At 54.1% G+C, this 16246-nt stretch overlaps 1 protein-coding gene across 1 annotated transcript in view; it reads left to right on the forward strand.

The window, feature by feature from the left end:
• The first annotated feature begins 7859 nt into the window (after positions 1-7859).
• Positions 7860-16246, forward strand: part of SCN4A (sodium voltage-gated channel alpha subunit 4) — a 32605-nt gene continuing 24218 nt past the window's right edge. Inside the window, exons 1-9 of the mRNA XM_072885671.1 lie at positions 7860-8138; positions 8454-8572; positions 9551-9640; positions 10334-10462; positions 10599-10690; positions 12381-12665; positions 14479-14542; positions 14899-15040; positions 15870-16082. Coding sequence (XP_072741772.1) covers positions 7875-8138; positions 8454-8572; positions 9551-9640; positions 10334-10462; positions 10599-10690; positions 12381-12665; positions 14479-14542; positions 14899-15040; positions 15870-16082 — 1398 coding nt within the window. The 5' untranslated portion in view covers positions 7860-7874. The remainder of the gene's footprint in view (positions 8139-8453; positions 8573-9550; positions 9641-10333; positions 10463-10598; positions 10691-12380; positions 12666-14478; positions 14543-14898; positions 15041-15869; positions 16083-16246) is intronic.

Raw genomic sequence — 16246 nt, forward strand, 5'->3', positions numbered from 1 at the left:
CCTTCCCCACCTGCCCGAGCCTCCACCGCAGCCAAACCCCCCCCAAAATAAACCCAAGCAGTGATCCGCCCGATGTCCCCTTCCAGCGATCCCCTCCCGGGGGTCAGTAGGGACAGCGGGACGGAAAGGCAGCAGGGACGGGGTGGTTCCCCCCGCTGCATCCCCCGGCTCCTGGCAGGAGGGGGTTAGCGCGTTGCTGCAGGGTGTTGCAACCTCCTATTTCCATCTGTGGCCCAGGAGAGTATCTGAGGACTTCACAGCTTCCAACCTATGTATGCCACCCCCTCCTTCAAGCACATCAAGGTACCCTTGGTAGGGCTGCGGGCAAACGGGCATTGCAGTGCTGGCATTCGAGTAAATTCAGGTCAATAACAATCAGTGAATTGTATGAAATTAATTTCCATGCCACTTATGATGCCAGTTGCAGGAGTGGAGGCACCCCTGCAGGGCACGTGGTTTTGGGGGGTTAGTGGTTTATGTCCCAGGGGGAGGCTGGTGCCCCCTCAGCATGTCCAGCATTAAGGATTTGGCTCTCCAAAGGAAGCCAGCGGTGGCACGGGCTCGGCCGCATCTTTGCAAGGAGCTGGGGAAGGGAACAGCACCTTCTTTGGCAGATGCAGAGCACCCATCGTGGCTGGGGCCCCGCTGAAGGTGCTGCTGCAATGTGCCGTAAAACACGGGATTGTGCATCACATCCTTCTCCTCCTCCATGTAAATCCCCCGAGCACCGGCACAGCCCTCAGCTCGCAGGTGTCCTTGTCCCAAAGTGCATCGCAAGGCAGGGGCTGGGTTGGCTGCTGCCAGGAAAGGTGCTGGAGAGCGTTCGGAGACCTCCCCTTGGTCTGCCCGAGAATGGCAGTGTCCAACAGGCAGAAAGCAGTGGAGCAGCATCATTCCCACAGCATTGATCTCATTCAGCAAAGACCTCAACTGGTGCTTAAAATCAAGTATACGCTTTTATATTTGGCCCATGCAGCTATACCGGCACTGCTCTTGCTGCTTTAGAGTGACCTTGGCTGGCCTGGACCAACCTGGGGGACCATGATGGCACGTGAAGAACATGAACTTGCTGCAGCAGCATCTCAGTCCCCTTGGTCTGGCTGGGCGAAGGCATCCACCAGCGCTGGGCTTGCTCTGGCATTGTTTTCCAAGGGCTTTCAACAGACCATCCCTTTTGCTTGGCATCGGGCAAAGTGCAGGCAGCAATTGCAGGCAGGATCCCGGGGTGGCAGGTGCTGCTTGGAAGCATCCCGCGTTCCTGCTGCGGCAGTTGGCTTGGGCCACGCTTCAGGCAAAGGAACAAAATACACCGAGAGGAGGGTAAAAAACCACAGTGGTGACAGGAGTCGACACGGGGGATGTGTCATTAACGGAGCCACTGGTGCTCACTGGGCTTGGCAGGGGAGAGGCTGGTGTTTGAGCCACGCAGCCCATGGGATTTCCCAGCCGAGCACTTAAGAAACTCAGCAATTCAAAGGATAATGCTGGAAAATGAAGAATTAATTTTTTTCTCGCTTTCTAAGTCTTCTGAGCCCACTGCTATTTGAAAATAGAGCGGGGAAAAGGATTGGGGTGACTCTCTCAATTTTTTAATGGTGTTATTTACTTTTCCTGAAAACTTAGCACCAGCTCCCTTTAAAAAAGGGCAGCTTAAAAACACAGCGAGTTTACGGTGGGCTCAGAACCGCCGCGGTGGTGGGGATCCGGCATCCCACAGCAGCGTTGGAGGAGGCATTTGTTTGCAGAAGAAAATTTTGGAGACTCCGCATATCTTTCCAGATAGTCTTGGTAATGTAGTTACAGCAGAGCATTAAGGGACGACAATATATCTGGGGATAGGAAACATCAGACTCCTAAATAGCACATTATCATGTTACAGAAAGGGACATAAACTTGTTTATAAAATGGCTAATTTTGTCTGGCGCAACTGAAGGGTGTTTATCCTAGTAACTGCTAGAAACTCATATAATCTCGTAAACGCTAATGCAGCTCCAGGCCCTGCTTGACATGCCATTAAATCACCGATGTGCCTGACTTAAAGCCAATCTCTCCCCCCCCATGCTATTTGTGGGCAGAAAAAAAACATTTCACATTAGATATTTTCAATTTCCCCACTTTTTTTTTTTCAAAACTTGGGGAAAATACGGTAGGAAATAAACACCCCCTAGGACTTTTTCAAGCCGTGACGTCCCTAGGACCATGCCGGAAGGTTTTTTTTCTACAACCATCAGACTTTACAACAAAGCACCGCGTCACCCCATGCACTCAAGCATCACCAAAAAAAAAGCACAAATATCCTGAAGCTCAAACGAAACCCACAGCAGCGAATGGCACGGCCGCCGCAGCGCAGGGCCGACATCGCCTCCTGCGTCGCAGCCTGCACCCAGTGGGGTTCGGAGCTGTTTGGGGTCCCCCTGCCCTGCCAGGCGCCGTGGCAGGATTTGGCCCTGCTCCTTCTCCTTTCCCCCACGGTCCCACCGCTGGGTGTGTAGAGGTGGGAAATGCAGAGGGGATAAGGACTCTGGTACTTAATCATCCCCATAAAGCTCCCTGTCCTCCACGGACATATAAATGCTGTCCTGACCGCACCGAGTGTCCGTGCCCTTGGGCTGGGTTTGAACCGAATACATGTTCTCCTGGCAGCAGATCTCCTAGCCCACGTGGTTTTGTTTCTTAAAAACCTATTTAACGCGTGCAGGGGTTCAGAGGGCACCTGCTATGGGGAGCTTCATGGGACATGCAGCGGGGTTGGGAGAGCGAGACCCATGGCGCAGCCCCGGGGCCCTCCTGAGCGAGCGAGACGGCCGCCACGGGGATCAGCAGCGTGGAGGATGGATGGTGCTTGCAGCAGCCCTTGGAATGCATGAGACGGAGAGCCCATCACTGAGCTGTGACTCATCCCCAAACCCTTCGGTCCCAGCTGGTCCTCGTTGCACCATCCTGCCCCACCCTGCGTGTCCTTATGGGGATAAATAAGCGAGGGATGGAGAGGGCTGGGCTGTCCTGTGTGCAATCAGCCCCTGGGTGCTGGTTGGGTTGGAAGTGGTGTGTCCCAGGAGGATTTGGGGTGCAGGTAGCAAGAAGGGGGTGCTGCAGGACTGTGCTTTCTGTGTGCTGTGATGGGTTTGGGTTGTGTGCATAACAGGGTCTGGTTTCCAGAGCTCTTGAGGTGCTGGCTTATCTCCCCTGGCATTAACTTCTCGTAGCTACAAGCATGTGGGCCAGCTCTGGGCTCCCTGGCACCAGCTCTCCTGGTGCTGGCTGCTTGTTGGCTTTGGTGCGTAAGCTCCTTGTTCCACGCTAATCCCCGCTGCAGGGAATCCCCCCTGTGCTGTGCACTGCCATCGCTTGGCTGAGCATCACCTGGCTCTGCTGTTTCTTGGTGAGTGAAGCTGATTTACACTTGCTGATGACAATTCAGGTTGTTTTCTGCCTTGGACTTGTGTTCCTATGAGCCTCTTCTGGGGTCTTCCCAGAGTGTCTCCTCTTAAGAGGATGAATCTTGAGGGCAGGTTTGCAGATGGGTAAGGGCAGCTCCTCAAGATATATTTGATGGTCTTGCTGCAACACTGCAGATACTCAGGGGTCCCACTGCTGTCTCCTCCCAGGTATCTGTAGCGCTGAGATCTCTCAGGAGCAGCATGTCTTCACCGGAGACACCCCAGTCATACCTGTCTTTGTTAACCCAGCCCTGAGTATGGTGGGGGAACAAGTGCATCTCTCTGGGCTTACCAGGCTGGGGGACTCTGGCTTTGTAGATGCTCTCCCAGAGCAATGCCCTGGGAAGGGAGGAGCAGAGCCCTGCAGTGTGGGTGATGGGCTGAGCCCAGCACCCGCGTGGGTCAGCAGGATGGGGGGTGACACCCAGCCGCCCTGTGTCCTCACAGCCACATGTCTGCACACAGCAGCCAGGAAAGTCCTTCCCCCTCTTCCTCAGCCTGCAGGAGGTTATTTTCTGTGCAGGGATGAAGTGCCAATTCTGGATGGGTGGCTCTCCAAGCAGTCTCAGACAGGACCCTTCTGTCTGTCCTGATTATACAGAACCTATTACGCAGCATCTCTGGTAGCTTCCAAGCCACTCCTGTTATTTTGGAGGCTGATTCATTTGTGTGGCCTCAGAGTAGCAAAAATATGAGAGGAAGCTGAATTTCTGTCAAAGTGAAGGCCATTGCACTCCTGAGCAGGGAGCTGCTTCCAGTTCCCTGCTGGTAATTGCTGATGCTGAACTGGGGGTTGAGAAGCTCATCCATGGCGTGCCAAGGTGTTGGACACGGGCAGTGTGTCCAAAAGCAACAGCTCAAATGTGTCACAGTAAAAAGGAGTTATCCAGCTTAGCTGGGAGTCCAAAATTTAAGAAGGCAATAAATAGCAGATCAGAGCTTTGTAGAGACATTTTAAGTGACTGATTTCTTAGCAGGAAAGCTGATGGGGCAAGAGTCTGCCTTCAAGGGACTCTGGGGGGACCCAGGTTGTGGGGAGAGCTGGGGCTGAGCGCCGTGGGACCAGGAGGGAGCTCTGTGCCCAGGGCAGCACCTGTTGCTGCGCCCAAAATGCTTTTACCTATCAGAGGCGCAAAGAGTTTGATCTTGGTTATTTATAGCAGCTGCTATAAATGTGCCAGGATGTGCCAGGCCGGGAGCAGAGGGGCTGCTCGCCCCGTCCCAGTGCCTGGGGGTGGCTGGTCCCAGGGCGAGCCACTTCACTCGGGGTGGTGGGACCTGGCTGTCTATCCCACACACACTGGTGTGGGAACTGGGATCACTGGGGGAGAGAGGGGTGCTGAGCCGAGCCCCCCGCAGAGCCTGTGTTTGGCTCTTGGCTCCTTCTCTTCTGGGAAGCAGCTATCAACCAGAGATGCTGATGGCTGCTGGGCTGCAGTGTGTGGGAGCTGGACACAGGCTTAAGTCCTGATCCTCTTCCCTGGGGTCATCCCCACTATCTCTGGATGGCCGCAAAGGGGTCAGAGCAGGACCAGATGCTGCAAAAGACCCCAAAAAGCCACAGAGCATTTCCATGCCCAGGGGAACATCCCCTTTGAAGACCCCCTGCTTAGCCTTGGGCAGTGCTGCCAACCCCCAGCATCTCCCCCTGTGCTGCAAGCCCCGGGCCTGGGGCTGCCGGGGGCTGCTCCCTCGGCAGCCGGGTCGGCGTGGCACGGCACAACGGCCTCAGCCCAGGGAGAGGAAGAGGAGGCACGGGCCGCAAGCAAAGCTGGTGCTGCTTGCTTGAGCTTCCCTCCTGTGCTCGCTCCTGCTGGGGGAGGAATGAGCAGAGTCATGGGGCTGCAGAAACCTGACTCCTGCGGTGATCGCTGGTGGCAGCTGGAGGCACAGCCACCTCCGCTGGGACTGCAGGCTGGGCGTAGGGAGCGGGGACGGGGCATTGCTGGGGGTTTGGAGGGGCAGCACCCAGCGGGAGGCTCCAGGGAAGATGTGGGCCATGCAGCGCCCCGTGCACCGAAGCCTTGGAGAGCAGCGTGCTGCTGAAGGGGCTGGAGCCCTACAGAGCGCTGGCATGGCCCATAACACAGGCTTGCCCTAACAGCTTTGCAAAACCCTATTTCCAGGGAAATTGGGGCTGCCTAGACCAACGAGCTGTGAGTCCTCGGCGTTCCCAGGAGAGGCGGTGGGTTGGTCCCCCCATGGGTGCTGTGGGTCCTGCTTGAGTGTGCATCAGTGCAGCCCCGGTGGGACCCGGGGTGATAGAGCCAAACACAGCCCTGTGCTTTTGGCTTGAGCTTTGAGGCCACTGGTATCAAAGGAATGCAAAGGGCAAGTTTCCAGAGCTGCTGAAGTAGAGCATGAAATGGCTGTAAATCCAGAATAACTCTGGATGAGAAGCAGCAATGGTAGTACCCTGCTGACCCGCTGCCGTGGGCACTGTTCCCTCACACAGATGTGTGGTGGCAAAAATTCCCTTTTTGTTTGCTTTGATGAGGTCCCACCTTTGGGGTCCAGCAGGCCTGGGGTGAGATGGGGCTGTGCCCCTCTGGGGTGGCTGCTCCAGGCGCTCTGTTTTGCAGCAGTGTGGGCCATAAGCTGGGTTGTAGGCAGTGCTGGACTCCACTTTGCAGTGATGTGACTCGGTTTATCCTATTAGATAACCCCATTCAGCAAGGACAAAACTCTCCCTCTTCTAAAACAGGTTTAAATACAAAAATTGGTGCTCTTGCCACTTGATTTTTTTTTTAAAGGTTGCCCTGCTCCAAAACGCAGCAAGCTGCTGCCATCCCTCTAACAGCTGCATTTTGAACGTGCATCAAAGCCCTGGTGCTGGAGCCACGAAGGGGCTGTTCAAACACTGTGATGAAGGTGGTCTCTGCCCAAGAGATGTTGCAGCCAGGGGCCAGTCCCTGCTTCATCCCTGGGGCTGGATGCGATGGGGGCTGAGCAGTAATACCCCTACCACACTCTGCTACTGTGGGGATCGCCTGCCCTTGGCAGAAGAAAATCCATTTTGCACACCGAGATTCAATTCAGTAGCAATAGAGTGGTTCCTAAAATGCAGTTACCCTGCGCTGCTTGAAATCAATACCTCCCTTTGCCGTTGCTTTTACCATTTGGTTTTATAATCACCATAGGAACGTGTCGATGCCATTATGCACCCAGAGTCTCTCTTCCCATCAGGGCTATAAATGTCCAGTTCCCCTTAATTACAAAGGGCTGAAGGTTTCCAGCTCTCAGCATGGCAGGGCTGGGGCTATAAGGAGTATTGATCCTTGAGCTTTTTCGGGGGGCAGGTGCTCAACGGCATCATGTAAAGTTTTGGTGCATGGAGGAGTTGCCACTTGGAGCGTGCCAGTGGGGCGTGCCACTGGAGCGTGCCAGTGGGACGCTCATTTTGGGGAGGGTGAGGCACAGAGGTGCATCTATCCCAGCAACCCTGCAAAGCAGGATCAAGTGTTATGGTATATTGGGCTCATCTCTGACATAAGCTGGTGTTTATGGGTCGAACATATACCGAGGCAAAGCTGAGGCAAGGTAACTCAAAGCAAGAACCTTTCTCGTGTCTAGGAAGCCTTTGCCAGGCGTTTTGGCCTCGCTCAGGGCACCACAGCCTGTTCCTCTGGGTGCAACCACCCGTCTCCTCCTCATTTTGCTCTCTCCAACCCTTTTTGTTGTTCTGCTGCTCAGTGGAGCCACCCTTATCTCTCCCAAATGGCCCATCCTATTCCTGTCTGGGGAGTCATCCTGATCTCTGTAACATTAGAAAGTGCCATTATTGCCTTGCTTTTTAGCTCAAGATAAGATTTTAACCCCTTCCTCTTGGGAGCAGAGCCATCTGGCACTGCAGGTTACTCGTGTTTCCTATGGACGGGTGCTGTGAAATGGCCACTGACTCCGCAGGACTGAGCTCCTCTGGCTGAGGAACCTCTTGCTTTGAGCACCACGCTTAGAGGAAAGCTGCCGAAACCTTGCAGCGTATTACAAAGGGGATACAGCTGGAGCGGTGTCACTGATGCTGAAGGTGTTTTGTTTTGTTTTGTTTTGTTTTGTTTTGTTTTGTTGAACAACCCTGTCTAGGTTGTGAAATTGCGTGTCTGACGACAGCCAGCTGGTGCCAGGGACACCAACTGCTCAGCCCGTATTGTGCTCACCCTGATGGTGCTTTTTGATCAGAGGCTGAACGGGGGTCTGGGAGGAGAAGGAGCACGCAGGGTGCTCCATCTGCAAGCAATCCATGCATAATAATCTTTCTTGCAAGTTCAGTATTTCTGCAATAAACCCATTTGCAAAAACCCACCGAGATGCTGCCATCATCTGGTTTCAAGGGCTGAGCAGAACTGCCCCAAAACGGCACCAGCTGGCATTGCCTTCTCAGTCCCGCTCTCCCCAGCAGGCTGGGCGCAGGCGTCCTGGGAGCAGAATGAGAGGATGGCTGGCCTGCCGCACATCCCGGGCCCTGAGAACCTCCGCCCCTTCACCCCCGCCTCGCTGGCTGCCATTGAGCAGCGCATCGCCGAGGCAGAGGCGCTCAAGGTAAAGCGGCAGCAAGTGGAGCTGCCCGAGGAAGAGGAGATCAAGCCCAGCAGCGACCTAGAAGCTGGCAAGAACCTGCCCCTCATCTATGGTGACCCACCGCTGGAGCTCATCGGGACCCCCCTGGAGGACCTGGACCCTTTCTACAAGGATAAGAAGGTGAGGGCAGAGCTTAGGCCACGGGTAGACTTGGCATTAGATGTAAGTCCCAAGAAAAAGACCAAAGCACGGACCTCCTCCTCTTTCCACCATGCCCCAGGGTCTCAGCTGAGCCCATCGTGGTGATCCACAGCCCCAGACTGCTGTGGTTGCTTCTCCTCCAAAGCAGAGCATCTGTTCCTTGGCAAAGTCCTGAGCTTTTGGAGATCCAAAGCACGCACAGAGGTCTCACCTCTAATGGCAGCACTTGATCCGTGGGTGTTTCGGGGGTGTGCAGAAGGGCTAACCCATCTCCTTCCTCTCTTTTCTCCACAGACATTCATAGTCCTCAACAAAGGGAAGTCCATCTTCCGCTTCTCGGCGACCCCTGCCCTCTACCTGCTGGGCCCCTTCCACCCCATCCGCAGAGGAGCCATCAAAGTGCTTATCCATTCATATCCTTGCCCTCCGTGATGCTGCTCCATTGCCAGGTCAAACCCTGATGCTCAGAGTGCAAGCAGCCCTGGGAGAGGGCTGAGAGAAGTGTTGCATGATGGTGTGGTGAGCAAATCTCCTGGGCTGGCCGCCATCATGGCCAGGACCCACTGCCCAGCCATCTCAGTGCTTTGCCCTTCCCAAGGAGTGGGTGCTTGAAGGCCTTGGGCACCTTGGTGGCACCCAGAGCTCAGTCTTGGTTGGAGAAGGGAGGAATCAGTTTGGTTGGAGAAGGGAAGAAACCTGAGTGGTGGAGCTCCCTAGGAAGAGGTTCAAGGTCTCTAAGGTCTGGAGAGACTTGGAAAGAAAGGAAAATGTTTACACATCAGGGGATCCTGTCCCATCTGGGAAGTGGGTGAATTGGGGAGCTCAAAGGATGCTTTGCGAGAGGGAAGGCAGAGGAACCAGGACATTGGGGTACGGGGAAGGAGGCAACTTGGGCAGTGCTGGGGCTTTTGGTGTGAGACAAGCAGAGATGGAAAGACAGGAAAGGACCCCAAGAGCAAGAGGGGCACTAGGATGGGTGGGAAGTGATCCCAGCAGAGCTCTGGTGGCAGCAGGGGTTGGTGGCCAGGAGGTAGGAGGAAAAAGAGGGGATGCTTGTGGCAGAGGGATCAGACAAGTGGGGAAAGCTGTATCCTGGGGTGATGGAGAGGAAGGAGCAGAGGGGACAAGAAGGGAGGCAGAACCAGCACCGCGGAGATGGGGAGGGGAACAGAAAGGGAGGGCAGGGGCCAGGACCGTGCATGGGAACAGGGGGACTAAGGGGAAAGTGTGAGCACGGGACGGAGCTGGGAGAGAGCTTCAGGAGGAGCAGGTGAGGGCATGGGACCAAGGTGGGAGCCAGGACAAGAGGAGTAGGGGTGCTTGGCTTTATAACCGTGTGAAGGGGGGAATTCAGGCAACAGCCACAGCATTTCTCCTTGACCAGGTTTTAAATTATTCAGCATGTTCATCATGATCACAATTTTAACTAACTGCGTGTTTATGACGCTGAGCAACCCCCCAGCATGGTCCAAGAACGTGGAGTAAGTCCCTGCCTCCCATGACCTCCCCCAGCCATAGGGGCCATCCTCAGGAGGGACAGGACCAAGGCTGAGAGAGGGATGTGTTGGGATCCAGGCACCCTTCAGAGGAGCAGAGGTGTCTTTGGGAGGTGCTGATGGCCCTCTTGATCTCAGAAGGGATGTCCGCGCTCTGCATTAGGTATTGCAAAGAGTGGGAGTGTTTCAGAGCTGCCCAAAATCTGGTGGGGTCCCTGTGACAGGAGACCATTGCAGAGCAGGTTGGGTCAGGTTGGGTCAGCAGTGGGATAACAATAGTCTGGAGAGGCTGAGCAGATCCACCAGTCCGAGGAGCATGGACAACCAGCCCCAGGTGAGAAGGGGAAAATCCAGCATTTTCTGCAGTGGTTCTGCACAATCAGGTCTCAGCAGGGTTTTACAGAGAGCGTAGTGGTGGTGGGACATCAGCAGGGATCAGAGGTGTTGCAGAATAGTCACCAAAGGGATTGGTACCTCAAGATATCCCAACTTGCCTTACGAGGTAAGGTAAAATCCTCCCCCAGTGCCGAAGCACCCCAAGAACCCAGCAGCCCATGACCATGAGCCCCCAAACTCAGCTCCCCAAGATGGTCCCACTGGCAGAGGTGGACAAAACCTCATCCTGAGCTGGCCCTTGGACCATGGTGAGCATCCCCTGAGTCACTGTTCCTGTTTCAGATACACCTTCACTGGGATATACACCTTCGAGTCCCTCATCAAGATACTGTCGAGAGGCTTCTGCATCGACAGCTTCACATTCCTGCGTGACCCGTGGAATTGGCTGGACTTCATGGTCATCTCCATGGCGTGAGTTTGGTGGGATGGGGGAGGACAGGAGGTCTGGACACTGCAACCAGGGGGGGACCCTGGGGAGGAGGGCTGAGAAACAGGGGGGTGGGTGCCTGGCAGATCCCTTGAAGTCCTTTCCTCTCCTGTCCTGCAGCTACATTACCGAGTTCGTGGACCTGGGGAACATCTCTGCTCTCAGGACCTTCCGCGTCCTCCGCGCCTTGAAAACCATCACCGTGATACCAGGTGGGACTTAAAGAAGGGGTCTTCTCTTCATATCTTCCCCTTCCTTGAGCTCAGGTTTTCCCACAGTTCACAGCAATTCCTTGTTCTTTTGACAGCTCTAAGAGAAAACAGAAGAAATAAGGTATTTGATACTTATAAATAATTTTCCACATAATTCAGCTTTTGGGTCAGGTCACTCGGTTGTTTGGCCAGGGAAAGCACCTGACGAGATGGATGTGGTGTTTTTAGGGCTCCTTGGAGATGCCTTAAGTGGGCTTGTGCTCACGTTGTGCTTATGGGCTCGATTAACTGATACGCTTTGCTTGGTCCTCGGAGCCATAAACACGGTTTTGTCCCCAGACTGCTCAGGTTCTAAGGCTGAGATATTTAATGGGTATTAGTGCAAAAGCCACATGGCGAGTGTTTAACATCACCCCAAACATCCAGCCTGCAGTGTTAGGAGCACGTTATCAAATACCTCTGATGGCTGTTTCCCAAATCTGATGCCATTTCAATACCCTGCTTTGGTACCACCTAGTGCAAGCTCACAGAAATGATAGGTCAGACCCCCTGAAGAAGCGTCAGATTGAACTGCAAATGATAATTTCTTGGGGTGAATAAATTTTTGTGTCCCTGCAGTTTCCAGATCTTTAGGGTTCGTATTTGAATGTTTTTTGCCTCCGTAAAACAGGCTAAAAATGGCATTTAGCAAAAAGTAAGCTGCTGCTTCTTTCTGGAATGACGTCCCCCCAAGAGGCTCTGCAGAAATAGCAGTTGCAAAAATAAACACGTTTAGAACGGCTGTTCTCAGCAGTTTCCCAACATAGACAAGCCCTTGGAGAACAGGGTTTTACCTAAATAGTTTGGGGAGGGGGGGAACTGGCATGATGACAGGGTTAAAAATCATGCATCTTCGGAGAATTGCCTCCACGTGAGAAAGCTCTGTGTTCAGAGCTGCTTTTAAGATCAACATCAGGATGTCCCAGCATCACCCATCATCCCTGTAGACCTTGGGTGACAGGAACAACATCCTCCATGTCAAAAGCCCACCGAGGATCTGTGGGAGAGCCTCCTCTGTGGAGAAAACAGCGATGCTGGGGGGAGAGATGAGTTAATCCTGATGCTTAATGCAGATCTCGCTTGGTCACCTTCACTCGGACACGTTGGGGTTTCTCCAGCTTGAAGACATCAGGCTGCAGGGACCGGCTGGGCTCTGGGACAGCAGCACATGGGGGTGTTGGACCAGAGAGGCTTTTCTGGAGCTGAGAGCAGTGCTCAGCATCTTCCAGCTGGGCTGGCAAATAGCTTTTCCATGTGCCACAGCAAAGTGGTCTACTCTAGTGGTTTGGGCCAAAAAAGGCCAGATTGTGGCATTGGGGGAAAACATAAAGCCAAAAGGAATTGATGGCTGCCAGGCTGGGGTGGGCTTTGGCTTGTGATACCCAGGTTAAGGTTGCCATGGGGAGGCTTGGCTGGCACGGGTCCAAGGGTGACAGTTTTGGGGGAAGGGTTTATGCTGCCCAGCAATGTGTGAGGACAGAGGGGCAGCTCGGATGCAACATGGGGCACAGAGCTGGGGGTCTGAACACATGGGGTGAACTTGGTGATACCACATGTCCCCACCAGATCCAGCACCTTTTGGGAACGCCATAGCACGTTCTCCACAATTAGCAAACGAGCGATTAGCTCAGTAGTCACGCCTCCCCCCTAGGGCTGAAGACGATCGTTGGGGCTCTGATCCAGTCGGTGAAGAAGCTCTCGGACGTCATGATCCTCACCGTCTTCTGCCTGAGCGTGTTCGCCCTAGTTGGTCTCCAGCTCTTCATGGGGAACCTCCGGCAGAAGTGCGTGCGGTGGCCCCCCCTCAACGACACCCTGCTGGGGGACTTGGGGCTGGACAATGACACATTGGCCAACGCAACGCTCTACGGCAACTTCACCAGCAACTTCACCAGCAACAGCACCTTTGATTTCGAGGCCTACATCAACGATGAAGGTAAATGCTCGTGCATCCCTTTCTCTGTTGACCCATCACCCTGGTTTGCTCCTCAGTTTCCTTGCTCTTCCTCCATGTCAGACCAAGATGGTTTGCTCGCATGGATCTTCCTGCCAAGGTGCTTTGCAGGGAGATGCGGCCGGTGGGTGAAACAGGGGTTGTGCATACTCATAGGATGGACAGATGGGATCAAATCCTCCTTGCCAGGGAAAATGCAGTCCACCTGGGCAAGCTAAACTCCTCCAGAAAGGTTTCACCGTGGGAAGGCCTGGACAAACCAGTGTCTCCATCTCTTCCACTTGCTAGTGAGGGCACAATCTCTCCATCGGGGTGGGCACTGGTGAACAGCTGCTCCATTTGGCTGGTCACAGCAGAGACACCAAACCCTCCAGGAGCAGATGGGACTTTGGGTGGAAAACCAGAAGGAAGGATGCAGGAATGACATTTCTTACCCACTTTCACTGCTGCATCATAGCTGGGTCCTTCTCCAAGTACCGCTGCATCCAGTGAGCATTGCAGGCAAGCATGCAACACCGCAACAGCCAACAGGAGGGGAAGAAGGGAGAGGTGGGATCAAGCACAGGTCCTTGGACAGGTCTCCAAGTTTGCTACTTTCCTACAACTTCTTTGAAACAAGTCTGGCCCAAAAAAGTGCAGTGGGTTGTTTGTTTGTTTTTTGGTTTTGGGTTTTTAAACTCCATGAAAATGTAAAATTCTCAGAAAATCTGCCTGGCAGAGCTGCACGGTGGCAGGATGCTCCACAGGGATGTTTCACCTCTCATTTAGGGCACTCGGCAGAGCTCAGCAGAAGGTTGGGTTACATCTCGGCTGAGTTGCTTTGCCCAACTGTACAAGTAGCTCTGGCATTAATTACAGGAAGGCTTCTTGGTAGGGGTGCAAATTCAATATATCGGATCTAATGAGTGCAGTGCAAATAGCAACAGGGCCCTGCGGCCATGCATTCAGGTTAACAGCTATTGGGGCCGGGCCAAAAACATATCGCCTGGAGTTTCACAAGCGGGACATCTCCTCGATGAGCCCACGTACATTAAATAAAAGCCTGGTGGCAAGAAGCCAAGCAGAGCTGGGGATGCTTTGAGGAAGCTCCAGAAATCCCTGTGTGGCTCCTGGAAGGGCTGCGCTAGGTGATGCCCAGGATGGGGTCCAGCTGCGCTCTGCCATGTCCTGGGGTGGGTGTCTCCAGGTGCTCACCTATGTGTCCCTGGGGGTAGGTGACCTGTGGTGGCACTGCTTGGCAGCTCCTGTGGCTCTGGGTCTGTGCTCAGGCTCTAAGGAGGAGCTTTAAGGACCCCTGGTCTGTGAGCAGGGTGGCTTTCCCCACCAGGTAGGGGCTGGTTGGGATGGGAGCAGCAGGAGGAAGGCGATAGCCGTGAAGCAGTAACAGACAGTTTCCCCAGGCTTTTTTGGGACCCCTGCAGTTCCCCGTGCTCAGTGCTCCCTGGGAATGCCCTGCTATTTTGTACATTTTCCCAGCAAAACAGACCAGCCCTGGTGCTTTGACCATGTGTTAACCCACCTTCCCAGGAGGCCTGACCCTGGCCAACCTGGCTGTTTCCAGAGCTCTTTATGGGCTTGGGAGCCATCTAGTTGGGTCGGTGAAACAACGCCATGAGCTCTCTGAGCTAGTGCCAAGTAGTTCAATGCAAATAGCAAAGTCAGCAGAGAGCAGATAACCCAGTGCCCGACGCTGGGGTTCAGGGAATTTCCCTGACAGCGAGGAGCTGCCAAGAATTTGAAAATCAATGTTTGTATTTATTTTTTCTTATGTCTTGCTCTTTCCCCAACTGCAAAGCCAATTTCTACTTTCTGGAGGGAGCACTTGACGCCCTGCTCTGCGGAAACAGCAGCGATGCTGGGTGAGTGCAGCTGACGCTGGCGGCTGAGGTCCCCTCTGGCTCCCCGGGAGGGGACAAGGGGACATTCCCACTGATGCTTGGGATGGGACACAATCGGGGCTGGGAACGTGGCTCTGCAGGTGAATGGTCTGGGAAACCTGACTGTATCAGCTTGGAGGGGGGTACCAGTCCGGGCATCCTGACTGTATCAGCTTTGGGGAAGGTGGTATCAGTCCGGGCATCCCGACTGTGTCGGCGTGAGGGGTGGGTGTCTGCTGAAGCATCTCAGCACCTCCAGGGATGGAGCGCTTGGCTGCGGGTACAGGAGGGGCAGCGCCCTGGGCTCACGCCAGCTGCCCCCACGGCTCCTTTGGTAGGAAGTGCCCTGAAGGGTACCAGTGCATGAAGGCGGGGAGGAACCCAAACTACGGCTACACCAGCTACGACACCTTCAGCTGGGCTTTCCTGGCCCTTTTCCGCCTCATGACGCAGGACTTCTGGGAGAACCTCTTCCAGCTGGTAGGCACCAAATTTTTATCCTTGTGCAAATGCTTCTCTTGTTTCGATGCTGCCCCTGGTCTCGATAGGTAAAAAGTTACTTGACTGGAAACTTGTGGGACCTCGTCCTGTGGTTTATGGATCTAACCAGGATCAGCAGAGATGGGGCATGGTCCCATCCAGTTCCCCAACCCGAGCAGTGCAATGTATTTTCCAGGGCAAAGTCCAGGTGTGCTTCAGCAGTGCTGTCAGCTGTATCATGGAAATCAGGGATTTATAAGAGTAGTACATCTCTGGCTTGAGCTCAGGGAGAGGGTGAGGGGGAAAAGCTAGGTCACTTGTCCTCTGCATTGAGTCATCCTCTAGGGAGAAGTTGCAGACACCATAAAATCCCAGCTGACCCTGGGTCCAGAGACTGTTTAGATAAAAGCAAGCCTATGTCTAAAGGTTACGCTTGTCCTCTGGAAATTATTATGCCCAGATCCAGAGTTAGAAAAGGGACCACTCTTGGCCCAAGGGTGAGACCTGAGAAGCTGAGGACTGAGAGACATCAGCCCCTGTCACAGCAATATTGGTCCTGTCTCCCTACAGCCCTTGGGCTACCAGATAGCACGGAGCAGCGTGGCTGGGTTTGCCGCGACTTCTGGCTCTTTCACACAAGTCCTACCCCAGTGCATGGACTGCAGGAAGGTCAGCTGGGCAATGAGCAGCCCTTGGGAAGATGGGAGCAAAATATTGTACTCCTACCACAAATGGGAGGGTGCCCTGGTGCAAGACCTTTCGTGGGAAGCGTCACCAAACCGATATTGTGCCGAGGTGGTGTGACAGCCCATGCCTCCTCTTTCCACAGACACTGCGTGCAGCAGGGAAAACGTACATGATCTTCTTCGTGGTGGTTATATTTCTTGGTTCCTTCTACCTCATCAACCTCATCCTCGCAGTGGTGGCCATGGCTTACGCAGAACAAAATGACGCCACGATGCTGGAGGAACAGCAGAAGGAAGAGGAATTTCAGCGGCTCATGGAGCAGCTGAAGAAGCATCAGGAGGAGCAAGAGAAGATGGTTGGTGGAATGTGTGGAGGCCAAAATGAGGGACCTTAGGAACAGGGGGAGAAAAGGGGAGGTAGCAACAAGCGTGGTGGTGCCTCTATTTATGTAAAATCCAAGAGTAAGCCCCGTTTGGTCCACAGTAAGCAAAGATAATAATTGAGGAACTATTTTGGGGG

This window comes from Ciconia boyciana, chromosome 22 (genome assembly GCF_034638445.1).
Source record: "Ciconia boyciana chromosome 22, ASM3463844v1, whole genome shotgun sequence".
NCBI classification, from domain to species: domain Eukaryota; kingdom Metazoa; phylum Chordata; class Aves; order Ciconiiformes; family Ciconiidae; genus Ciconia; species Ciconia boyciana.